Source organism: Urocitellus parryii, chromosome 4 (assembly GCF_045843805.1).
Source record: "Urocitellus parryii isolate mUroPar1 chromosome 4, mUroPar1.hap1, whole genome shotgun sequence".
Classification (NCBI taxonomy): domain Eukaryota; kingdom Metazoa; phylum Chordata; class Mammalia; order Rodentia; family Sciuridae; genus Urocitellus; species Urocitellus parryii.
Genome location: NC_135534.1, coordinates 55,126,302 through 55,152,972, shown reverse-complemented (window position 1 = coordinate 55,152,972; position 26,671 = coordinate 55,126,302). Strand labels below are relative to the sequence as shown.

Sequence of the window (26,671 nt, the reverse complement as noted above, 5' to 3'; positions counted from 1 at the left end):
TTCTAGAAGATGGAAGTCCAATATCAAGATGTCTGTAGGTTTTATTTCTTCTGAGGGCTGTCCTGTTGGCATGCAAGTGATCATTTCTCAGTCTATGTGTTTCTGTGTCTTAATATCCTCTTCTTTTTATAAGAACATCAATTATCTTATCTAACCTTTCTTATCTAACTATGAAGGTAGAGATTTCACATCTCTATCTTCACATACTCTTAGGTTCATTTGCATCTCAAACACCTGTTAGTAACTACTCTTACTTTCTGCGTACATTCTACAAAATAGCACTTCTATAAGATAAAATTAAAACTTGCACACATTTAAATTTTTAAAAGCTGATTGCATTAGAGGCTGATGTTGAGAGAAACAGCTCTTTCACTTCTATATTCATGCAAAATTTTATGATAAGTTTACTTTTATAATCTAAAACTATCAATAAAGATTTTAAATAATAAATTAATAGCAAGGTAATGTAGTATAAAAGTATTTTTTAAATATACAAAGAGCAATATTTTCTTTAAGAACAAATAATACAGTGAGGTATGGTGGCACACACTTGTAATCCCCACTCAGGAGGCTGAGGCAGGAGGATCACAAGTTCAAGACCAGCCTCAGCAATTTAGTGAGACCCTCTCAAAAATAAAAAAGACTTGGGGATGCAGCTCACTAGTAAAACTCCCACCCCAGGTTCTATCCCCAGTACAAAAAAAAAAAAAAAAAAAAAAGGCGAATAATACAGGATCACGTGCAGTAAAGCAGCCACTCTAGAACACTGACGTAGAGTAAGTCAATACAACCTTCCTTATTGGCAAGTTAACAACATGTATCAGGAACCTACAATGTGTAAATCTTGGATCCAATCATTTCTTTTCTCAAACCTAGCCTAAAGGAAATAATTTTAAATACTGCCCGAAAAATACCATGCATGTAATTGCAGCACTTTTAATTATTGGAAAAATTTAAAACATTTTTTATAAAGAAGAAAAGTTTATTTTGGTTCACAGTTATTTGGCTCCTAGATTACAAATCAAGACCTTATTCTTGGTCCTATGGTAAGGCCAGCACAGCCTGGTGGGAGCATGTGGCAGATAGGATCACCTCATGGCTGAATGTGATAAAACAGAGAAAGAGGAAGGGACAGGGGCCTGCTATCATCTTTGAGGGCAAGCCCTCCTTAACCTGAAGAACCTCCCCACTAGGCCCTACTCAAAACATCTTAAACATCTAAAAATAAGAAATAGGCAAGTAAACTATTTCTCATGTTGTGATGAAAAATTATGTTTATGAAAACTTTGTGATAACATACACAATATGCAAGGTACTCACTTAAATGAAACATAAAATACACACTTGAGTGGTCATGTGACCCAAGTTGTATAAAAACAATGACAAATATCTACATGGAAAAATACTCATAAAGGAACTCAACAAAATGTTGATGATGTGCAGTTTTTCATGATGAAATTTGAAGTGACACTTTTTTCTTGTGCATATTTTCTCTAAGCAGCATATATTTATTGCCTTCTGATTTTTTTTAAAAAAGTATCAACTTTTATATTTGAAATGAAGCCGTGAATGAGATTTATTTTCTATTTCAGACTTGCTTTTATCTGTCACATCTACTCCATCTTTAGTGGGAAGATTACAATACCTTTAAATTTGTCTAAAGTACTGGTTACTATTTGCCTGGATTTTCTGGAAGAAAACCATAACTCTTTAATGCCTAGGACTTTATTTTCTTTGTCAAATGCAGTTCAATAATTTCTCTTTCAGATTTAAGCAGAAAAGCATACTTTAATTTTTTTTTAACTTTAAGCTTGAGTATATTTGGATACAAACACCAAATAATCCACTCCATGTAAATTTTCACAAATTTACACTCATTTGGTAACAATATCAGTTTGGATTGGGTTTTGCCATAGAAGAAACCCTAGCAAAGAGTGGACTAGACAAAGACAAGGTTTATATTTCTCAAAAAACAATCAGTAAAGAAACAGGCTTTTGAGGGACTTGGCACAAGCCATCAAAGAACCAGGATCCTCTAGGTTTCCACTCAAGCTCTTTAAAACCTGGCTTTTCCTGTCATTCTTGTGACTTTTGTGGCAAGCCAGCTGATCCACCTCTAGCATCCTGGCTCCTTTCAGGTAGACACGTAGAGTAGATTAAGTCAACTAATACAGGAAAGAAAAAAAAAAAAAACAAAGTCCTTGTTAAAAAAGTTACTCTCCTATTTAAAGAGTGATAAGAGAAGAATTCCAAGATATCCTCAACGAAGTTACAGGTCAAAGAATGGAGGAAGGAAAGAAATAAAACAATGTCATTTTAATTCACAGGTTCAAGCTAAATCAACAAGAATAAAGAATAAGAAAATAAAAACTCCGCCTTCTTTTCCTGAATGCTGAATGAAGATGAGTAAGTCGTCAAAGCCATGCACATTCTGCTACTAGAATCAACCAAGCCAGAACCAGCAAAAACTTCTGATTGTGGATGAACCTCCTCTCCCAGGACTCCCCCACTTCTTGAGGTTCACCAGAGGTTCACTGTACATTAATTTATAAACATTAATGTTTTTTCTCCCCAAAATATCATACGAAACATCCTAGAGACATTTTTCTGTCTGCCCTCTTGACATGCTGCTGGTAGCTTCTGGAACTTGTCCCAGGACCAATCCTTTCATCTTTGGCTAGCCTCTTTAACAGCTCAATAAACCCGTTATGTCAGAGACTTCTTTGTCTCGAAAACTTGATTTAACAAGAGTTTCACAAAAGCCCCACCCAAGGAGGTCCACCTACATATAAGAACCACATCACAGGCACCCTTGTCTATAAGGGAAAACAGAAAATTGATTCTTTACTGGATATACTACTGCCCTTAGAAATAGGGGCTTTGTCATTAAAGAAAAGGGAGAATGGACATAAAGAAGGCAAGTAAGAGTGTCTACCTCAGCGACTGAAACTAAGAAGCACTGCAGAGAGGAGTATGAGGAAATGGCAAGATTAATCTATTATGGAGGAAATGTAGAAGCACTTTTCATTCATCAGAATGACATGAAATTCTAAAATTTATTAGTGATCATTTCTGTCCCCTCAAATAACATCACCAGTGCATGAAATCTCAGGATATACTTGGGTACATGTGAATGCATACACATACACATTTAGAATTCATAGAACCTGATTTCTTATTGTAATTCAATAAACATCTTGCTGATGCAGGTCTTTTACTTATCAAAAAGGTCAAAAAATAGAAAACAGTATTAACTTAGTAATCTTCCATTTAATAAAATTCAAATTCTTCAAGAGCAGGGACTATATCATTGATATTTGGACTTCTTTAAGAACTTTTTTACAGAAGTATTATTTAGAAAAATTAGTTCATACAGTCAATGAATAAACAAAGAAGAGTTAAAAAGAAATTCTGTGTCTGGCTTTCTTTGCTTGTTTGTTTGAGATAAGTTTTACAGAGGTGGATGTGATTCTGTGGTAGAGTTCTTGCCTTAATAAGCCTTACATAACTCATTCTTTTAAGAGCTGTGAGAAGGCAATTTCAGCACACCAAGATATGGAATCCAGTGAAAGCCTTGTGTAGATGCTTTTTGATGCCCAACTGAAAGAAATACTACACAATTTTCAGATATTATCCACAAGGTTTCAGATTTTTGTTGATGAGATCTCTTTAATGTTTTTTGAAACTACAGTCAGATATCCATCTCCACCTTCATTTTTGGTAGGAGTAGATATGAAGAAAAAAGGGATTTTCCATCAATTGAATGGCCCTCCATGTCCAGGATCACTATTCTCAAGGGACCTAAATGTGGTCTGCCCTCTGGGATTCACCAGTCAGGGCTCCTTTCCATTATTGGCAGCACCCATCTCAGGCACTGACCCCATGCTCCAACTTCACCCCCTTTTTACTCTGCTCCCTGACTGCAACTTCTCCTGGAGTCACTTGCTTGGTGGTTGGTGGGCAAGGACTCTGGAGCCAGACCTCATAAGTCCAAATCACAGCTCTAGAAGTGACCAGCCGGGAGACCTTGGGTAGCTACTTAGCCTCTGGTCACTCAATTTCCCTATCTGTAAAACAGACTTGTGGGTTAATTCATGTAAACCACATAGAACTGTGCTGTACCAGAAAGTGCCCTGTGTGCTGAATACAGACCACAATAAATGTTGATGAGGATGTGGGGGAAAAGATACACTCATACACTGCTGATGGGCCTGCAAATTGGTACAACCAATCTGGAAAGCAGTATGGAGATTCCTTAGAAAACTTGGAATAGAACCACCATTTGAGCCAGCTATCCCTCTCCTAGGTCTATACCCAAAAGTCTTAAAATCAGCATATTATAGGGACACAGCCACATCAATGTTTATAGCAGCACAATTCACAATAGCTAAACTGTGGGAACAGCCTGGATGCCCATCAATAGATGAATGGATAGAGAAACTATGGTATATATACCTAATGGAATATTACTCAGCATTAAAAGAGAATAAAATTATGATATGAGTAGGTAAATGAGTGCAGTTAGAGAATATCATGCTTAGTGAAGTAAGCCAATCCCAAAAAACCAAAGGCTGAATGTTCTCTGTGAAAGGAAAAATGGAAGAATTTGATGGGCCAAAGGGGAGGCAGAGGTGAGGAGGGGGCATGGTGTAGGAAAGATGGTGGAATGAGATGGACATCATTACCCTAGGTACATGTATGAATGCACAATATGGTGTGATGCTACAACTGCTACAACCATAGAAATGTTGTGCTACAGTTGTGTACAATGAATTAAAATGCATTGTGCTGTCATATATACCTAATTTATAAAACAAAACAAAAAAGAAAACCTAAGGCTAGCATGGTCTGCTCCAAAGCTCAATAGACCCAGTTGTTATGATTCTAGAACTGCTCTTGACCTTTTTCCATGACCCAATGCATGTCATCCCTTTTCTTGTGCTACAACAGAAATCGACATAAAATTTGATGGTAGAGTGTGACCCAAACATCACTGCATTCTCAGTAGAAACACAACTGACCAAGAGAAATCTGAAAAAAATGTTCAACATTACTAATCATTAGAGAAATGCAAATTAAAATCATAATGGGATACCCTATCACGCCTATTAGAATGGCTATTATCAAAAAGACAAAAAAAAAAAGTGGCACATGCCTTAATCCCAGTAACTCAGGAGGCTAAGGCAGGAGGATTATAAATTCAAGGTAAACTTCAGCAACTTAGTGGGATGTGATCTCAAAATTAAAAGTAAAAAGGTCTGCAGATGTGTATCAGGGGTAAAATACCCTGGGTTCAACCCCCAGTATAAATAAAAGAAAAAGAAGGAAAGACAAAAGATATTAAGTACTGGTCAGGATGTGGAGGATCTAGAATTCTTATACAATGTTTTGGGGAATGTAAAAAATACACTCATTATGGAAATCAGTATGGGAAGTTTCTTTTAAAATTAAAAATAGAGCTCTATTGGTAGAGTGCTTGCCTTGCATGCTCAAGGCCCTGGGTTCAATCCCCACCACCAAAAAAAAAAAAAAAAAAAATTACCCCATGGTCCAGCCATCCCAATACTTGGTATATATCCAAAGGAAATGGCATCAGTGTATTAAAAGACATCTGCACCCCATGTTCATTTCAGCACTATTCTCAGAACCAAGAAATGGGAAAACCTGTGTCTATCAGTGGGTGAGTGGATACAGAAAATGTGGTTTAGAAATATAAGGGGACACTTTAAAAAATAAGAAAATCCTGTCATTTGGGACAAATGAATGAGGCCAAAGGACATTTTACTGGGGGAAATAAGCCAGGCACAGGGCAACTATCACATGATCTCACCTACATGTGGAATCTATAAAAGTTGAACTCATAGAAACTGAGAGCAGAATAGTGACTGTGAGGGGCCCAAGAGTGGCTGGACTGTGGATGGGGGAAATGCTGGTCACTGGAGACCAAATAGCACTTAGATAAGAGGGATGAGTTTAAGGCATCTATTGTGCAATATAATGACTACAGTCAATAATAACATACAACAGAATGAGTACAGTTGATAATGTTATATACACATGAAAATGACTCAGAGAGTAGACTTTAAGGGTTCTCACCACAAATAAGAATATGAAGTAATGTATATGTTAAATAGCTTGACTCAGACATTTTTCAATGTATACATGTTTCAAAATATGTTGTATGCCATAAATATGTACAATATTATTATTATTATTGTTATCATCATCATCATCAACAGGGATTAAACCAAGGGTTGCTTAAACATTGAGTCACATCCCTAGCCCATTTTATTTTTTATGTTGAGACAGAAATATGTCATGAAGCCCACCATGGAAGTGAGGGAAACTGGGAAGATATTTAGTTGGATAGATTGCTACCTCCTCCCTAAAACTGGAGTTCTGTCACAATAAAAAGTAAGAAGTGGAGCTAGGATCAGCAATGAGCACTGCCTACTTTTATTAGCACTGGGCCTGAAAGGGGGATAACCATCACCAAACGTCTCCCCATAAACCATATTACATGGTCTCTGTATTAGCTGCTTTCTGTTGCTCTAACAAAATACCCAAGAATGGGTACTTTATAAAGAGATGAGGTTTATTTAACTCAAGAGTCCAACATTTGGCAGCCCCTGAGACTGACCTTTGGTGAGAGTGATCACAACATGGTGAATGGCATCATGGTGGGAGGACCTGCAACGGGTAGAGACTGAATGGCCAGAAACTGGGGAGGATAAGTCTTGTTCTTTTTATAACACCCCCCTCTCACAGGAACTAACGGGGGCCCATGAGAAGTCCATTACTCCCTTCCAAGGGCCTCATCCCCAGTGGCCGAATTACCTCCCACTAGGCCCCAATTCTTGCAAGTTCTACCCCCTCAACACTGCCACACCAAGGACCTAGCGTCCAGCCTATGAACCTTTGGGGGACAAACTACATCCCATGCTCACAAGCTCCAACAAAGCCACCAGTGTAAGAGCAGGATGTCCCAGTCTACAAGTGTGTATGTGAGGGCAGAAGAGGGTTGAGGGCAGAGGGCACTGGAAGCAGCCAGAGCCCCCATTCCGGAACCCCTCTGATGTCACACTTGTAGTCATGGTACTCTGGGTGCCAACCCAGGAGAAGGAGCGGTTGGCTCTCATTTGTTTGAGAGCAGGCAGCGAAGCATGACTGTATCAGACGACTTATTGTCCCCACCCCAACCCCCAGCCAGATCCTGGCTTTTCTCGAGCCTTTGGGCTTGTGTGACTGGAGCAGCCCTGGTGTCTCTGAGCACCATATTCTTCACTTTCACGTGAGTCTCTGAGCCAGCTGTTGGGTTTCTCACCAAGAGACAGATGAGAAATAGACAGTGAGAGTGCAGAGGCAGGGAGGAGGAGGGAGGCCAGGAGGGGAAGGAGGATATTTAGTGAGAAGCACAGCGATGTGGGGAGCCTGAGGCTTTGGGAGGACTGTGGGAGGCTGGTAATGCTGGTGACACTTGGTGGAGGGAATGGGGTCTGTCTCCTTAAGCCTCATGGAGGCTCCGGGTTGCCCCCGACTAGAACTGAGTCTGGCCCTGGTTTCAGATGCCGAGCACTGGTGCAAAATGGAGAGTGGGTCTTTCCAGTGGCCTCAGGCCTTCTCTGCCTACTCAGTTTATATAGCCTCATTTCCATGAACATTTCAGATCCAGGCATCTTACACAGAGGTAAGGCCTCAGACCCCTGGGAGAGGGAGGTGGCACCCCAAGGGCTGGTGCCTACAGGGGCCATTTCTAAAGGGCTGACCCCCCTACCTGTGGCCTCAGGATCCCTTCTTACCCTGTTATCATTACTTGGGCCCTGGCACTTCATTTCCCAAGCCACTGAAGTGTGAAAAAACAGAATCCTGGAGGTTTTCCAGTTGCTTCAGAAGGGAGGACCCGGCAAGAGAGGCAGCAGGCTCTTCCAACCACGCAGTTCTCCCTTCCTCCTTCCCATTTCACACCCGACTCCAAGCACTGATCACTATTCCAAAGTGGGGAGCTCCACGTAGAGCTCTTGTGGCTGGAAAGCCCTTCTCTCTGTCCGCCCATCTGAGTGGTCAGCTTGCTCAACAGGGACCGGGATTCCCCTGCCCTCCTCCTCCCCACCTTCTTGTTGCCCAGTGATGCTATGGGGCTGCCCCGAGCATCAGAGTGATACCAGGGCCTCCTCCACTGCCCAAACCTCTTCCCTTGCAGGCGCCTTCGAGCAGGACCCTGAGGCTCCGCACATGGCACGAGTGAATGGCAGGTTATATGACATGCCGTGGTGTCCCACCTGTAATTTTCACCGCCTGCCTCGAACCTTCCACTGCGAAAGTTGTGACATCTGTGTGGAAGTGAGTGTTCCTCCTCCCTGTCCATTCACCAACCCGTCCCCGGGCACCTGGCCAGGACCAGGAACCTCATGACATGGGTGGGCCAGGGGTGGGTATGAGACCATCTTCCCAAACTGCTTCTAGTGGCATATAGATGCCGACACCTCAGTGTCTACACCTGTCCGGGGAGGCTGGCCTTGCTTGCACAGGTGCTGACATGCAAAGGGCATCCCCTCTATGCTGAGCCTGGTGGAGTCAGGGGGAGGAAAAGCAGTGACTGTCCCCTCTCCTGGCTTGCTGATACTAGATCCCCAGCCCTTTAGGCTGACTGCTGCCCTGTCCTGGGAATCTTTGCCTGTCTTGGTCTGGGTGTCCCAGTTGGAGGGTTTCCTGGGTTCTGAGTGCATTTCTCTGATGTGCCCACACCCTGCTCGGGTTCACAAGTGCAGACAGCTGGTAGGACAAGGGTGTTTATTTTCATCCTTATCCATCCTGCTCCAACTAACACCAGGCAGGTTTTGTCTCTAAAGACCTCATGCAGGACAGGTGACCTGATGAGCCATGGGGTCCTAACTGTGCTCTAACCATGGAAATGCCAGGTTCTCCCTGAGATGGGAACCCGTATGTAGGGCCAAGAGCAGGTGGCCTAGAGGGCTACGTTGGGAATAGGGGGTGATGGGCCTCAGGATTAGGGGGCGATGGAGGCCAGTCGGAGCGGGACCCTGAGTCCTCATTCCTCTCTCCTAGGAGTTCGACCACCATTGCAGTTGGGTGAATAACTGTGTGGGGCACCGAAACATCCGGCTCTACCTGCTACTCCTCGTGTCCCTGTGCCTCTATCTGGGTAGTGTGCTGGCCACCTGCGTGCTTTTCATCTCACGCAGGAGGCACATGGCGTTTCTGGACCAAACCATGACCATGACGTATCCACACAGTCCCAAGGGCCCACACTGGGAAGAGCTGGTGTGGTGGGGAGGGAGGGGCAAACATCCCAGGAAGGGCGTGGTGATGGGGGAGGGGCTGATGTGGGCGGGGCTAGAGGGAGAAGTCACTTGAGAGGACCTGTGAAGGACATGTGGAAAGCCAGTGGGGTCAGGGAGATAGGCGGGGTAGGATGCCTGTGGAGTTAAGAATCTAGGGGGACACAGAGTAGGGTACTGAAAGTTGGAAAGGGAAAGGTGGGAGGACAGTGTGGTGGAGTGAGGTTTCCCTTGGGTGTACTGGACTAACTGTCCAGTCCAGGGAGGGAGAGCTGGTGGGTTGTGCTAGCTGGGGCAGGAGGGAGGGAGGGAGGGAGGAGTCGCGTTGAAAGGCGGGGCCAGGGAGGAGCTCTTCCATGGCTTCCCTTCTTAGCCTGTGCACAGCATCCTAGTGGCTCTACCCGCTGGGGCCCTCCTGCTCCCTCTCATCGTGCAATTGTTAATCAAGGCAGTGGCGGTGGGCACTGCCAGGCGACCCTATGAGGATCAGGTAAGTGGTCTGAGTGCGTGTGCCCCTGGCTGTGTGGAGGCATCTTGCACCTCTGGAATTAGGCACTTTGTGCGCATTCTCCACTGCCCTTGGCCCTGATGGTGCCTCATGAGTTCCTCCAGACCCACCCTTAAAGATGCAGCTCAGATATCTCTATATGCTGGATTTGGGTGGCCATTCTCCCTCCTGGGTGCATTGCATTGAAAGCCTACTGTGTGCTGGGTGTGGTAGGGGGCAGTTATTTAAGGGATGGATACAGAGGTAAGTACATCATGCACTTGTGTTGATAAGCAACCTGCCATCAGAATAACACCGGAGACACCGGGAACACTCTGTGCGAGGGGTCAGTCCTGAGTGTGTAGTAGACTGGAAGAAACTGGGAGTTTGGTGAAGCCCACGCTGCAGAGGAGAACATGCCACTCTCTGTGTCCTAGGTGTGCTTTTGGAGAGGCAGACAGGAGGGCATTGACTGTGAGAGGTACAATTTTACAGAAAGGCTCAGAAATCCAAAAATAGCGTGTTAACAGAATTATGAAGAAACTGAGCTAGTTCAAGCACAAGGTAGCATGGGCAATCAGGTTGACTCCATGGGGGTCAAGATTAGAAAGGCCCAGAAAGCCAAGCATGGAATTTCATTTTGAAGAAGTGGAAACCTGGGAGCCATGGTAAAATTTTGTAAAAATGTCATTTATTGATTGGTAATTACAAACAGTAAAATTCACCCTTTTTAGCCTATAGTTAGGGATTTTGACAAATGACATCATGTACTCTCCACCAAGATCAAGGTTAACCAGTTTCATTACCTCAGAAAATTCTTTCATCTCTTGTTGTCATTTTCTCTCCCTGAGTCCTTGTGGTTTTTCTTTTTTCAGAATCATGCATAAATGGCATTGTGGGCTTTCTAGTCTGGCTTCATTCACTGAGCATGATACATTTGAGATTCATCTATGTAGTTGCTCAGATCAGTAGTTTATTGTCTTTTGTTTCTGTGTAGTATTGTATTTCCCTACAGATTACTTATACATTCACCAATTGAAGGATTTTTACTTTGCATCTAGATTTTGGCAGTATTTTTGTTGGTTTATTATTATTATTATTATTATTATTATTATTATTATTATACCAGAGATTGAACCCAGAGGGGCTTAACCACTGAGCAACAATCCCAGCCTCACCCCACTCCATCCCCAGCACCCATATGTTTTCTTTTTGAAAAATTTTTAAAATTTTGAAAAAGAGTCTTACTAAGTTGCTTAAGGCCTTGCTAAATTACTAAGTTACTGAGGCTTTGAACTTGCCACCCTCTTGCCTTTGCCTCCCAAGCCATTAAAGGCATGGGGAACTGTGCCCAGCCAGTTTTGGGCAGTTATAAATAAAGCTGCTACAACAACCATTGGTGCATAGACATGTGGACATAAGTTTTCATTTCTGTTGGGTAAATTGTTAAGGGTGGCATTGCTGAGTCATAAAGTAAACATGTGTGATTGTTAGGAAACAACTGTACCGTTTCTACTTTCTACCAATAATGAATGAGAATTCCAGTTGCTCCACATCCTCACTAGATTTTGACACTGTCATTTGTTACTATTCTTTTGTTTTGTTTTGTTTTCAAATTGTAGCCTTCTAATAAATGAGTAGTGGTATCTCATTAGGGATCCAGTCTGTATTTTCCTAATGACTAACAATGTTGAGCATATTTTCATGTTTTCTCAGCCATGGGTATATTGTTGGTAAAGTGTTTGCTCCAATCTTTTTGCCCATTTTTTTTAAATGTGTTGTTTTCTTACTGAGTTTCAGGAGTTCTCTATACTGGATTGAGATCTATGTTTTGCAAATCTTTTTTTGCAATCCATGGCTTGTCATTTCATTTTCTTCATAGCATCTTCCATAGAGCAGGAGTCCTTAGTGTTGCTGCTTTTCCAGTACTGGAGATTGAATCAGGTGCTCAGCCATTGAGCTTCTTCCCCAGCATTTATTGTTGTTCACTCTGAATGGAACCTCATGTCCTGTGTGAGGAACAGTTTTATTGCTTTCTTTCCCATCTGTGTGTCTTCATTGCTTTTTGTTTGAGCATCCACTAGGTATGATAGGAGTAGGCATCTCTGCCATGGGATTCCTTTAGTATGGCATTCACTTGACTAAAGGCTCTTTCAGGAAGACTGATGGGCAGCATCAGTGGGGGAGGGGAAGCTACAGACCCCGAGACAGCTGAAAAGACAGAGGAGCCTCTCTGCTCATCACCTCCCATCCTTTTGGTCAGCCCCCCACCACTGCCATCTGTGGTTCCCTCCCACCTGTGACTCCTGTGCTTGGCCCTTATTCCTCAGCCCTGTGGTCTGCCTGTCTTCTCTCTCCAGTTTCACTCCATCATTGAGGTTGCCTGGCAGCCTTTTCCCTTCCTCCATCCTGTGGTTTTTCCAGCCCCAGGTCAGGCCATAGGCCATTGCCCTTCCTCCTCTGCTCAGAATGAGGCCCTCCAAGTCCAGGATCCCCAAGTCTCAAGGGACCTAAATGTGGTATGCACTCTAAAATTTACCAGACAGGGCTCCTTTTTGTTATTGGCAGCACTAATTTCAGGCACTGATCCCATGATCCAACTTTCATTCCCACCATACTCCATTCCCTGACTTCAACTCCTCCTAGAGTTACTTGCTTGGTGGTTGGTGGCAAAGACTCTGGTGAAGACCACATAAGTTCAAATCACAGCTCTAGAACTGACCAGCAGGACCCTTGGGTATGCTACTTAGCCCCTGGTCACTTAATTTCCCTATCTGGAAAACAGGGAATTGTGGGTTAATTCAGGTAAACCACATAGAACAGTGGTTGGTACCAGAAAGTGCCCTATGTGCTGCTGTTACTACCATTCCTTCCCGTGGTCATCTACACATGTTTGTGCCTCATCTTAAAAGCCATACAAGTCTCACCCTTAACATCCCAAGCCTCCACTCTACCTGTTGTACCTTCTGGGCCTTATTTCCTGAAAGAGTTGACCTTGTTCACTAGCTCACCTTTCACTTCTTGGGCCAGGTCAGCCCAGCCCTTGCTGTCAGGATGATGCTCTCATTAATGGCCAAAGCCAGCACACATCTTCAGACTACTCTTTCTGAACTGGACACAGCCTCTGAAACCAGAAGTAACTGTCTCAGCACTTAACTCTCTGGGCTTCTCCTTTGCATGCACCTGGGTGCTGTGATCTGGGTTGCCTACATGGTTCTCTCTGCTCTACCTGGGCCACTCCCCATGGTGCTCAGGGCCTCATGTTGCAGCTGCCCTCACCACTGAAAGTAGGCTGGCCATGCTGTTTGCAGGGTGCTTTCCATCCCCAGTGCAGTGACTGTTCTTTATTTTTTTGCTACTCGGTATTGAGCCCAGGGGCACTTTACCACTGAGCTATATCCCCAGTCCCTGCTACTTTTTATTGTAAATCAGGGTCTCACTAAGTTGCTGAGGCTGGTCTCAAACCTGCCTCAGTGTCCCAAGTCACTGGGATTACAGGTGTGTGCCACTGTGCCTGGTTGGACAGAAGCATTTTTGATGCCCTAAAATATTTCTGGCTGAGGGTGCATCTCCGTGGTAGAGTGTGTACTTAGCATGTGCAAGGCCCTGAATTTTTTAATCCCCAGCACACAGAGAAAAGAAATCTGAATAAATGAGTGAACCAACAAACAGAAGAATCAACCTTTGGGGATAGAAGGAAAGAGAGAAAGGAACAGAGAGAAACCTGGTGCCCTGATCCCCCAAGATAAGGGGAAGAAGGAGAGGCAGCAGGAAGTTGGGCAGAAAATGGGGCAAGAAGATGCTGCTGGATTTGGGTCCTGTGGAGTGTGAGGGTGTTTGAGACACAGAATTGGAGCAGGAGCCCCAGGAGTGGAGCCAGTGAGAGAGGCTGGTCTGGGGGCCTCAGAGCTGTTGGATTCTAGTTGTATGTGATAGGGTTCCATGTGGGGGGAGGAAGGTATTCAAATTTACTGCTCAGTTCTTAGATATTTATTAACTATCATTCCTTAAGCATTTTCTATAATTTATGTAAAATCAGTATTTTCTATACATGATATATATCTAATCAAACATTCTTTCTCTAAGTTTAAAAAATCTGTGATTTTTTTTAATACTCTGCCATTAATTAATTTATTTCTTCTGGTACTAGGGATTGAACCCAGGGGTGCTTTACCACCAAAGTTGCATCCCTAATTCTAGCTATATTTTGTTTTGAGATAGGGAGTCACTAAATTGTTGAGGGCCTTGCTAAGTTGTTGAGGCTGGCCTTGAACTTGCCATCCTCCAGCCCCAGAATCCCAAGTCCCTGGGATTCCAGGTGTGCACCACTGCACCTGGTGGTATACTCATTTCTTAAGTGCTGTGAACACCTTAAAGGAGGCAGAACCTCATAGAGGACAATGATTCATGTTGCTTTATGGACATATTCCAGAGCTGTTCTGATGTGGAATCATCTTTCCTTCTGGTGGAGAAGAGTGTTTGAAGATGAAATTCTTCATGTGTAGGCCATCGGAGAGTTGGTGTAGATAGAAGTGCTGCTGAGCCACTTGCCATTATAACAGAGTATTTGATACCTAAAGCTCATGAAGTTGGGGTGAAACTCAACCTGGTCTGGAAGGAGGAGGGGTCACGGCTGACGGATGGACTCAGGGGAAAGAGAAAGTAGAATAATGGAGAGGAGAAGCCACTCAGTGTCCAGGAAAGACATGACCTTTGAGCTTGACCTTTCCTGCTTTGTGTACTGAAGGTCTTCAGCTCAGATTTTCCTGGAAAATCTGATTTTTGACTAGGGAAATATGTCTGGCCATCCCCTGCTGCCACTGGCCTCCCAGATAGTGAAATTCAATGAAGGTAGATTTTTAGAAAAAATCGAGAGGTAAGAGAGTAAAGTGGTGACACCATCTTTGGATCAGTTGAGCAGAACAGCACTAGAAAGATCTTAAAAGGTACCTGGAAGGATGAGGTGAGAGGACAGGTGTGGCCAATAGAGACAGAGCATGGATCCTGCAAAGGGAGGCACAAGGGGATGAGGAGCCCTGAGAAGGCAGGAGAGGTGGGTGCTGGGTCAGCACTGTCTGAGGAGAGCTGCTCACAAGTGGGTTGAGGAAGGTCACTCTTCCTAGGAGCCTGGGAAGGCAGGAGGCCCGGGGTCACTCTTAGAGCCTTACCAAGGGCCCAGGTTGAGCCCTGGCTTAACTGACCAACTTAGCAAGGGTCAATGGGAGATGGCCTTGCCTAGTCCTGCTGATTCTGAGCTCCTGTTCCCTTCTTCATCTCCCTCCAGCACGATAACCCTTATAACCAGGGCTGCACAAGGAATTTCTACATCACGCTATGTGCATCCTTGGGACCCAAGTGAGTTGGTAAACCAAGGGCTCAAGTGGTGGACCCTGGGGCTGGTGGGGTGGGGTGAAGCTGGGTCTATTTCCCTGGTCTCTGTCCGCAGCTCCCAGGCCTTAACGCTTCCTGTTCCTTTCCTTTGGGGTTTTCTCCAGGGCACTCTGGGAGTTTCTGGGAATTTCACTCTTCCTTGGTGTTGTAGGTTTTTGCCCCAAGATATGTGGTAGAGGGGAATGGCAGCCTGGATAAGGCTCCTGGATGAGAGCCCTGGGCTCTGTGCTTTCCCAGCTGAGGGGTGAGTGTGGTCAGGGAGACCAGGCCAAGGTGGGTAGTGACTCCTTGCATTTGGCCTGATGCTTCCCAGGTACATGTCAGAGGCTGTTTGCCTTCAGATGGAGCAGGACACCAACTGGAGGCCAACCTGACATCATAAAGACCTCCTTGGGCCCAGGTCTGCAACTCAGGCCCCCCCAAGGTAAGTTCGCACCTTTATAGAAGGTAAGGAGTATCAGGTGAGCTTTGAAACATGGGGGTCTGAGGTTGCACATGTATTGGGGGAAGCCCCGGATGTTGGGCTGGCCCTGAAGCTGAAGCCCTTGGAGCCTAAGGAGTGAGATTATGGACCTGGAGGGTGCAGGGTCCAGGTCACAGGGCTTCAGAGCACACCCAGGTGTTCCTGGATAGAGAAAGAGAAAAGACTGCACTGCTAATTAGCTGGTTGGCCTTGGGACAGTCCCTTACCTTCCTCAGCCGTTAATGAGGTCTGAGACTAGTCCAGTAGCTTATAATGTTTTAAAGGAGATTCTTTTTTTTAATTGGAAATTTTTACTCAGTCCCATGTGAAACAGATGGAATGGAGCATTAGGAGTGCAGTTGGCTGCATAACCCCCAGTGCCCCCCCCTCAGGGCCCTTGCAATGACTTGTGGTGCCAACCATCTCCTTTTTCCTGCCTCCAGGAGCTGAGGGAGTTGACTGTGAGCAGTGGGGTGGAGGTTAGGGAGAGAGCCCCCAGGTACTGACTCTGTGTTTATCTTCCCATCAGCCCAGTGCTACAACATCCCACCAGGTGATGCCAGGATGTGAGCCCTACACGGAGGTCTTGCGGGCCTGAGCACCCCCACTCAATCCCCTGTTGGGGGTGCCATGACCTCCACAGTTATCTAATCCTTACAAAATATATTTTTTGTTGCTTTTTATGGCTTCTCTGCCTGTTTATTCTACGTTCATAGAAGCGTGTTTCTCTGTGGGTGTGGGGAGGCTATGAGGGCTGGCAGGCTGGGACAGAGCCCTCCTGGAAGGGGAGAAGATCCTTGCTCTCTGGAGACCCAAGCTCAGGAACCAATACTGTCTGGCTTTTTGACCTTGGGCAAGACACTTAGCATTTCTCTCATCCTTAAAATATGGCAACAGTAATAATCACAGTGGCTGACCTGGCTGGCTTCCTGGCAAGGGCTGGAGATGAGAGGAGAGAAAACTGACCAGCCTGGATAATACCAAGTGCACCTCAAACTACTCCACAAAATAGAAATGGAACTTATTTATTAGTAGTTCTAATTGTGTGTGTTTGTGAGTGTGTGTGTGTGTGTGTGTGTGTGTGTGTGTGTGTGAGACAGAGAGAGAGAGAGAGAGAGAGAGAGAGAGAGAGAGAGAGAGAGAGATTGTGTGTGGTACTGAGGATCAAATCAAACCCAGGGCTTTATGCATAGTAGGCAAGCGCTCCACCACTGAGTTACATCCCCAGCCCTTTTTTATTTTCAGACGTGCTCTCACTAAATTGGCCAGGCTGGCCTCCAACTTGTGGTCCCCTGTCTCAGCCTCCCCCATAGCCTCCCAAGTTACAGGAGTTAACTGCCATGACTATCTTAGGGTTTTCTATATACAAGATCTTTCCACCTGCAAGTAATTTCTTCTTTCTTTCTCACCTGGATATTAAATATTTTTCTTGCCTAATTTCTGTGGCTGAAACTTTTAATAAATATAAGATTTTTCATTAATGCCCTTCATAAGGTTGAGAAAATTACCTTTTATCTCTGTGTGTGTCTTTTGTAATTATGGAAAGGTATTAGATTTTGTCAAATGCTTTTTCTGCACCAAATGATCATGTATGATATTTTTCTTCCACTATTAATGTGGTGTACTACAAATTGACATTTTCTCCAAGTTTTAGTGTTTAATAATTAATAGCTTGACTGACCAGGTCCAAGACACAAAGATATACACTATGTTCAAGAAAATGGGGGGAAATTACTCTATAAACTATGTGATAAGAATGGGCAGTATAATATAAAATCTTTCAACACATAGTAGTTAGCTGCAGGAAACCATGTTTAGCTTAGGAAAATGGTATTCCAAATTTCAGTGTAAACTACTAGCAAACTTCACTTCCTTTGTGTGGCAACTATCATTTCTGTTTTCAAACTCTTTCACCCCAGCCTGCTTTTTAAGGTCTGGAGTAGTTTTTTCCCAATCACAAGTGTGATTACCAATAGTGTCGATTCTTACAATGATCTGATGAGACACGGTCTGACATGTATCTTGCATTCATTGCACCACCAAGGTGATCCTGCATGATGCTGGAGTCAGTCTTGGCCATCTCCCAGATTTCCAGTTTGGTAATGATGTCTCAGACTATCACCTATAAAACATTTTGCGGGGGGATGGGGGGGGAATGTACTAGGGATTTAACCAGGGGATGATTTATCACTGAGATTTGTCCCCAGTCCTATTTATTTTTTATTGAGTCTCAGGGTCTCACTAAGTTGCTGAGGACCTGACTAAGTTGCTGAGCCTGGCCTCAAAATTATGGTCTTCCTGTCTCAGCCTCCAGAGTTGCTGGAATTAGAGACACGTGCCACCATGCCCAGCTATACTCTACTTTTAAATGTTGAATCATTTTTGCATTACTTGGATAAATCCCAGTGGCAATGATACATAATATTTTTAATATGCTGCTGAATTTAGGTTGTTAAGGTTTTCTAAAATATTTATTTTTTAGTTGTAGTTGAACACAATACCTTTATTTCATTAATTTATTTATTTTTTTTTTTTTTGTGATGCTGAGGATCGAACCTAAGGGCCTCGCACATGCTAGGCAAGTACTGTACCGCTGAGCCACAATCGAAGCCCCAGTTGTTAGATTTTTTTTAAAAAGATTTCTGTATTTAATACTCATAAAGGAAATTAGTCTTAGTTTTCCCCTGTGATGTCTTTGTTTGGCTTTGGTATCAGGGTAATATTGGTCCTGTAAAGTGAGTTGGGAATTGTTCCTTCCTCTTCTACTTCTTGGTAGAGTTTGAGAAGGAGTAATGTCTATTTAAAGTTTTGGTAGAATTTACCAGGGATCCCATAGTTTTCTTTAGAAGAGTCTACTAGTTTGTCAATCTTGTTGATTTTCCCCTTTACTACCTTTAGCTGTTTTAGACTAGATTCTAATTAGTTATTGGTTTTTAAAAATTTAAGTGCAATTCTAGTATCAGTTCTATTGACATTATGAAATACTGCCTCTTGCAAGAATTTCACTTTGTAATATATTGTCATTGCAAAAATATTTTATGTGGCAGCTGAGATTGGTGGGAAATTAAGATGCTAGTGTGTTATTGTTTTGTTTTGTTTCTTTGTTATTAATAATTTGGGAGTTTTTTAGGTTTACACTAGTGTGTATTTTGACATATTATACATACATGGAGTGTAACTCCCCATTCTGGTAGTTGTACATGATGTGGAGTTTCACTGGTGGTGTGTTTATATATGAACATTGGAAAGTCATGTCCAATTCATTCCACAGTCTTTCCTTTTCCCATTCTCTCTCTCTTCCCTTCATTATCCTTTGTGTGTTAGCACAAAGTGCAGTGAACTTCTATTCTTCCCTCCCTTACCCCTCTTATTGTGTGTTAGCATCTGTATATCAGAGGGAACATTCAGCCTTTGGTTTTCTGGGATTGGCTTATTGTGTTTTTGCTTTCAAAAAAAATTTATATTTTTAAATTGTAGATGGTCAGAATACCTTTATTTTATTTTTTTAAATAAGGTGTTGATGATCAAACCCAGTTCCTCACTCATACTAGGCAGTGCTCTGCCACTGAACTACAGCTCTAGCCCCTTGCTTTGTTTTTTTGAGATGGGGTTTCATTATACTATTCTGGCTGGCCTCGAATTTGTGGTCTTTCCTGCCTGAGCCACTGAGTAGCTGGGATTATAGGCCTATGCCACCATGCTTGGCTCAAGATGCCAGTTTTCAATGAAAGAAGATGTTTGAGTTCATAAGTAAATATTTTTGTGTTATGGTTTGTATGTGTGTGTGTGTGTGTGGGAGGGTGGTTTAATGTGGTACTGGGGATCCAACCCATGGCCTGCCTCACATGTGCTAGGCAAGCGCTTTACCACTTACGTATGACACCAGTCCTTGTATGGGGTTTTGTTTACTACATAACATAATTCTATGGATTCAGATGATAACAACCAAGAATTCAAAAAGCTTTTTGTATTTGAAAACTATAAAAAAAACTATAAAAAAAATTCAAAATACGTGGTGCTAAAATCAATAGATTAATGAAACAAAATGTCCACACACAGACTCTAGAGATAAACATGCAGGATGTTTACAGGGAATGGTTTGGGGTTAAACACCCCTGGAAGGAAGGGAAGGGGAGGAGAAGATGCAAGACTGAGCAGAGGGGAGTCACCTGAGGTAGGGGCCCAACAAAAGCTCAGCAAACCCAAAGGTCACGTGGCCCTTCAAAATTGTCCTGCTTTGGGGTACAGTGGCTGGGCCTGTATGCCTGTAGTGACCACTCCTTGGATACAATCTGTCCCTGGAAGAAGGGGAGGCAGGACCCAGATTTGGAGCTATCTCCCACCCACACTCCAGCAGCTGGGCAGGTAAGTTCTTCATTCTGGAGGGGAATCTGAGAGGCACCTCACAGGGTCCACTCCGCAGATCTGAGTATATATGAAGAACTCAGTGTCTGTTTAAGTGTTGGTCATGAATCCGGGAAATGAAATCTACTTGATAAGTGATGCTGGAAACATAGATTGTAACCACGGGGAACACACATGGATTAGACTGTTATCTTACCTGACATTAATTTCAGATAGATTAAAGAATTGAAAGAAAAAAGAAACAATATACCTAATACTTGTCAGCTTGAAGGAGAGGGAAACAGAAGTAAACTTAGATGATTCCAATAAAATAATTAATAGATTTGATCACATAAAACAAACATTTTGCATTCAAAATTTTACACAAATTTAAAAGGCAAACAACAAAACTGAGAACATGTTTGCAATAAAAACATTGAAAACATTAACATGTATTCATTTATATTTGATTGGTTCTTTATGTTATCCTATCCTTCCCTCCCCTTTCCTTTATTTTTACTCCACCTTCTGCATTTGACAGAAATCATTTGATCTTTGAATTTATGAGTATGGATTTTTTTCACTTAGCATCATATTCTCCATTACCATCCATTTACTGGAAAATGCCATAATTTTGTTCTTTTTAAAAAAGTGATCCTGTAACTAAAAAAGAAACCCAAAACTTAGGTCAAAACTACAATGAGCTACCACTTCACACCCACTAGGATGGCTATTATCAAACAACCAACCAACCAACACCAGCACCACCAAACAAAAAGTGTTATCAAGTATGTGGAGAAATTGGATCCCTCATGCATAATTGATGGGAATATGAAATGATACAGCTACCATGGAAAACATTATGGCAATTCCTCAAAGAATAAAGCAGGTAATTCCCATATGATCCAGCAATTCCACTCCTGCAGATAGATCTGAAAGCATTAAAAGCAATGACTTGAACAGGTGTTTGCGTATCAACGTTCACAGCAACATTATTTATAGTAGCCAAAACGTAGAAGCAACTGCAATGTTCATTGGCAGATGAATGGATAACAAAATATGACATAGAGTGGAATATTATTTATTCATCTATATAGAATGGACTAAAATCCAGCTTTAAAAGAAATGAATTCTAACTTATGCTCCGATATGGACAAAACTTGAAAATACTATTATGGTAATGAAATAAACCGAATCCAAAAGGATAGCTTATATGATTTATCCATTTATCTGAGATCCCTAGTATAGTCAAACAAAGACAGGAAGTAGAGCGGTGGGGGTACAGGGAAGGAGGAGGAGGTGATGAATGGGCACAGAGTTTCCCTTTGAGGTGATGAAAAGTTCTGGAGGTGGATGGTGGTGATGGTTACCTAACAAGGGGAAGGTACTTTATGCTGCAGAACCAGACACTTATAAATAGTGTAAGTGGTAAATTCTATGTTAGGTATGTTTGCCATGATAAGAAAAGAAAATCCCAGCACATCCACACCAAACTGTGTCCAATCTTGCTTCTAACTTGTGATCCTTCTGCCTCAGCCTCCTTAGTTGCTGGGATTACAGGTGTGCACCACCATGCCTGGCCATTAAAATTTTTAAATAATTTTTTTAAAAGAAAGGAATAAAAGAAAGAAAAAAAAACAAAGTAAAACATTAAAGCATTGTCCAGGAAGAGGATCCTGTAGGTGACTGAGTTCCTGTGATCCCAAAAGAAAAGCCAGGTTTCCCAGGTTCACCATCAGTCACTGGGACAGTGAGCACACTCTGAAGAGCAAGTGGTGGAAACCAAAGCAAAGTTAAGGTAGAAGTAGAAAGCAAGGGCAGCAGACAATGGATGTGCATTTAAGGCTGTTGGTAAAATTCTATTTTCTGTTCTTTTCTTGCTCCTGGCACACAGGAAAAACATTTCTTAGCCCCTTGGATTTAGAAGTTGTTACTGCTTCTCCTGCTGTGGCAAGAGGAAGAAGCCTGGCTTTGAGAAGAAGGTGGGCATGTTAGATTAGAGTAGCTTGCATTTCTGGGTCCCTGCATCAAATACAGTTGCTCTAAGGAGTCACTTTAGTCTGTAGAAGACCTTGCCTAAATGAAGAAAGATTTGAGGCATTTCTGTGCTCAATTGGGGGCTGTTTGTCATAGCAGCATAACCCAGCTTATTCTAACTAATGCAGATGGAACCTTGCTGAGAGGATCAATAGAATGAGGAGGGGCTTTTTTTAAAAAAAGAATGAAAACAACCTTCCTAGTTATCATTTCTACCTATCCATTTGTTCTTTTTCCCTGAGAGAAGCCACTTGAATGTCACACTCCCTAGGAGAGGCATTCTTAAGTATTAGGAAAGGCTTGAAAGTTTTCCTGTACTGAGAATGATCCCAAAGAGATGGAGAAGGGGACTTGCCTGGTCATTCAAATTTAACAGATGACAGCAGGTATGCAATTCCCAACAAAAGAGGAAAGTTTAATTTGCCTTAAGAAGAGAGTCACTTCTTTCTTGGTGTCTTAGTCCATTTTGTGCTTCTATAACAGAATCCCTGACATGGGTAATTCATAAAGAACAGACACTTGTTATGTTTCTGGAGGATGAAAGTTCAAGGTCAAGGACTCCTTATTTGGCTAGGGCCTTCCTGCTGTGCCATCCCACAGTGAATATGACATAGAAAGTGGGAGAAAAAGATCAAGAGAGAAATAGGGTTGAAGAGAAAGTACTTCTGTGATACTCAAGCAAATAACACATCCTCCCCATATTCTCTGCTTGTTTGGATCTTTCTGTTTTCTGTTTTCTTTCTGTTTCTTTTCCTATCCATCACTCCTCCAGTCCTAGAAAGTTGATCAGGCTGAGTGGAGAATGGGTCTCCCTGGGGGTTGGGGTGAGGATAGGTGAAGAGACACAGGGACCTTCCAGTGTCCTTTTCTTTCTCCCTAAGCCTCATCTTAAAATGGACAGATGAGTACCAGGGCTGTCTCTCGCATCCCTACCTCCAGAACTCATGCCCGGGCTCCATGCACACAGGGTGGGGGTCTTGCCAGGTACTGCTGCTCCCTGCGTGAGCTGCAACTTAGACACAGTCTGTTCTAAGGAAATAGGAAAAATGCATAATGAAACAGAATGATAGACAAAATCCTTTCCCTCCCGGATACCCTCTCCTTGTTTTTCCCTCTCTTTTATATTCTGTTCTTTCATTGCGGCTTTGCCTCTATACTTTTTAATATCCCTCAAAAGACATTTTCTTATTTACTCCCTTTTTCTCTACTTCATTCTGACTTTTCACACCAGCTGTCTTGGAATGTTGGATCAAACCTCAGGTGAACCAATTCTGTAGAGAAATGAGCTCCATTATATCCTCAGTACTTGAAACAGTATTTATCCTACCACTGCTACTCAATAAATATTTGCTGAATAAATAAAAAAGGAATGAGGGGAAAATAATAATTTAGTCTATGTTAACTATCATAAACCAAAAGAACAGTATAGATATTTCATGAGTAGAAGTATGAAAAGCTTATCCCCAAATAACAAGTGCAAATTATAAGAAACCCTACATGTAGCAGAATCTGTATGCCTAATCTTAATATCACACTACCAATTTTATTCAAATTATACTTTAGTAGCCATGATAATTTGAATAACATTGAATAGTCAATACTAAATCAATATGTTGAAACTTAATTGGAATATATCCTCACTACTTTCCCCATTTGATATGATTGTTATGCTCAAGTTATATTTTCTTTTCCTTCACAGCTGTGATGCACAATAAACTACAAACAAAATAAAAACTACTAGCAAGGTGCAATGACACATGCCTGTAATCCTAGTGGCTTGGGAGACTGAGACCGGAGGAGCACAACTTCAAAGCCAGCCTCAGCAAATTAGCAAGCCTCTGAGCAACTCAGCAATGCCTGTCTATAAATAAAATATAAAGCAGGGATGGTGCTGGGGCTGGTGCTCAGTGATTAAGTGCCCCTGGGTTCAATGCCTGCTTTTTATATCTAGATATATATCTATATCTATATCTATATATATATATATATATATATATATGAGAGAGAGAGAGAGAGAGAGATAGAAAGAGAGAGAGAGAACATTGCTACAAAGTATGAAATGTTCCAGATTTTGCACCTGTGAGATTATTCACTCTGAAAAGTTCACAATGTAAGTCAGGAAATGCAAGGATTCTAGAAAATAGGCATAACTCATGAATCATATTATTTTCCCAAAATAAATAATAAAAAAAAACACTAGCTGGAGCTAGGACTGTGACCCAACAGTAGCCTGACATGTGTGAGGCACTGGGTTCAGTTCTCAGCATCACATATAAATAAATAAAATAAAGGTCTATCACAACTAAAAAACAAAACAAAACAAAATTGTTTAAAAACAATTTGAGGGCATTTTGACCTACAAAGGAAGATACGAAAAAGTCTCTAATGTAGTGGCCCCAAGTGAAAACAATACTTAATATTGCCACATGAGAGCTCCAGAAAATATATGCATTGTTGCATAAATATATAAATACCAAGAGAAATACAGTTTTGGATGATCCCAGTATGAGCCCATGAAGTAGAACTCATTTCATCCTGAAAACAATAATTAATTTTCTTACTGACTCGTTGAAAAGATTTTTCTCTCCAGAAAAAAAATCACATCCACTATTTGTTGGTCTCTTGAGGTTACAGCTGTTAGTGAATTTCAGTGAGCTTTCAGGTTAGTCAGAATTAGTTAAAAGCATTTAAAGAAGTAACTCTAAAATAACAATTAAAATATATAAACAAGGGAAGGGTGTAGAGCACAGTGGTTGTATACATGCTTAGCATATGCAAGGCTTCCAGTTGGATCTCAACCAGCACACACACACACACACACACACACACACACACACATGTTTATGTGTAAATATCTTTCATTCTATCAGAATGACCTTTGAGGAAATGATCATATCAAAATAAAAGCATCAATACATAGAAACCTATTGAAGTAGATATTTAATGAAACATAATCTTAATCACAATAGTCTGATAATTACCTGGATGCCCATAATAGGGAAATGCATGCCTAGACTATTGTATCATGTGCTAAGGAACTTAGTATCTCTTCAAAACAGATGAAGAGAACACCACAGTATTAAAAGAGAAGAATCTCCTGATACATTTCAAACTCAAGGAATACAACAATGCAAACTCATTAATATCAAGAAATGGAATCTGTTTTCATCCTTTATTAAATTCAAACAGAGTTCTGTTGAGTAATAAGCAAATATATAGCTTAACAAGTCAAACTGTGTGTAAAACCACTGCTCTCCGCCATAATTTCACCAAAGCCCTTTTCATCTCATGGTTTCGCAGGCTGTAGATAAGGGGATTCAGCAGGTGTGTGAGCAATGTGTAAGCCAAAGACATCAGTTTCTTGGTTACTGGTGAGTAGCTAGATTTGGGCTGTAAATAAGTCATACTGGCTGTGCCATAGAAGAGGGTGACTGATGTGACATGAGAGGCACAGGTGGAAAAGGCCTTTTGCCTCCCAGTTGTTGATGGCATCTTCAGGATGGCAAAGAGAATTCTAAGATAAGACAAGAGTATCAACAAGAAAGGAAGCAATATAATCAAAATGGTGCCTGTGAAGGCATAGATTTCAAACAAGGAGATATCTGCACAAACCAGTTCCAGCACTGCTGGGGTTTCACAAGATATATGATTAATTACATTGGGTCCACAAAAGGGAAAACTAAATACCCATGAGGTCTGCAGAGTAGCCACCATGATCCCTGAGACCCATGAGAACATTACTAATTTCACAAACACCCTCTTGTTCATAATCATGGGGTAGGTCAGAGGACAGCAGATGGCAGCAAATCGGTCATAAGCCATTGCCCCTAGGAGAAAACATTCATTCACACCAAAAACAAGAATGAAATACATCTGTGCAAAACAGCTCACAAAAGAAATCGTAGTTTTCTCAGTAGTCAGGATCAACAGCATTTCAGGCATGATGGCTGCACTGAAACTCACTTCTACCACAGATAAGTTCTGCAGGAACAGGTACATGGGGATGTGGAGGGTCTGGTCCAGCAAGATGGCGGCTATGATGATGGCATTTCCCATCAGGGTCACCAGATAAATAACCAAGAAAACCCCAAAGATCTCTTCTTGAAGTTCAGGAAAGTCAGAGAAGCCCAAGAGGATGAATTCTACCACAGAGCTTTGATTTTGTCTTTTCATTGCAGTACTGAAGGCCTATATTGTTTCTGCAGACATAATCAAAGAATAAAGTCATGGTCCAGTAACTGAGAGAAGTAACCTGCATTTATCACGGAAATTCTGGCATAGGATGAAAAGAGGAACCCATCTTCCAAAACTTACATTGAATCATTTGGTGAATGGCAAAGTACAAAGATTAATAATATTAGTAAATCTTATCAAATATAAAAGTAAAAGTAAAGAATTCTTATTTAGATATTTGGTCTTAAAAGTGCAAAATTCTATCAAGTTAGAATGTCAAAATTCTACCTATTGTTAGTTGTACAGTATGTAATTTTAAAGTAAACATACACTAAAGTAAATATAGATATTTTCTAACACTGGTTCTAATCTCATATTACCACAAGTATCTCAATTTCCTCAATATTTGTAAATATAACAATGAAGACTACAGAAAATAAAGCAGATAAATGGAAAAAGCTAATGCCAACTTTTGAT

The 26,671-nt window shown here is 42.0% G+C and overlaps 2 protein-coding genes across 2 annotated transcripts; one reads left to right on the top strand and one right to left on the bottom strand.

Moving 5' to 3' along the window:
• The first annotated feature begins 7,163 nt into the window (after positions 1 to 7,163).
• On the top strand, positions 7,164 to 15,388 carry LOC144254241 (palmitoyltransferase ZDHHC19-like). The gene is made up of 6 exons (XM_077797258.1): positions 7,164 to 7,291; positions 7,566 to 7,687; positions 8,201 to 8,340; positions 9,067 to 9,242; positions 9,684 to 9,789; positions 15,329 to 15,388. The coding sequence occupies exons 1-6, from the start codon at positions 7,164 to 7,166 to the stop codon at positions 15,386 to 15,388; spliced, it is 732 nt and encodes a 243-aa protein (XP_077653384.1).
• Positions 15,389 to 25,249: 9,861 nt separating this feature from the next.
• On the bottom strand, positions 25,250 to 26,194 carry LOC144254546 (olfactory receptor 10A3-like). The gene has a single exon (XM_077797852.1). The coding sequence runs from the start codon at positions 26,192 to 26,194 to the stop codon at positions 25,250 to 25,252; it is 945 nt and encodes a 314-aa protein (XP_077653978.1).
• Between the last annotated feature and the right edge of the window lie 477 nt (positions 26,195 to 26,671).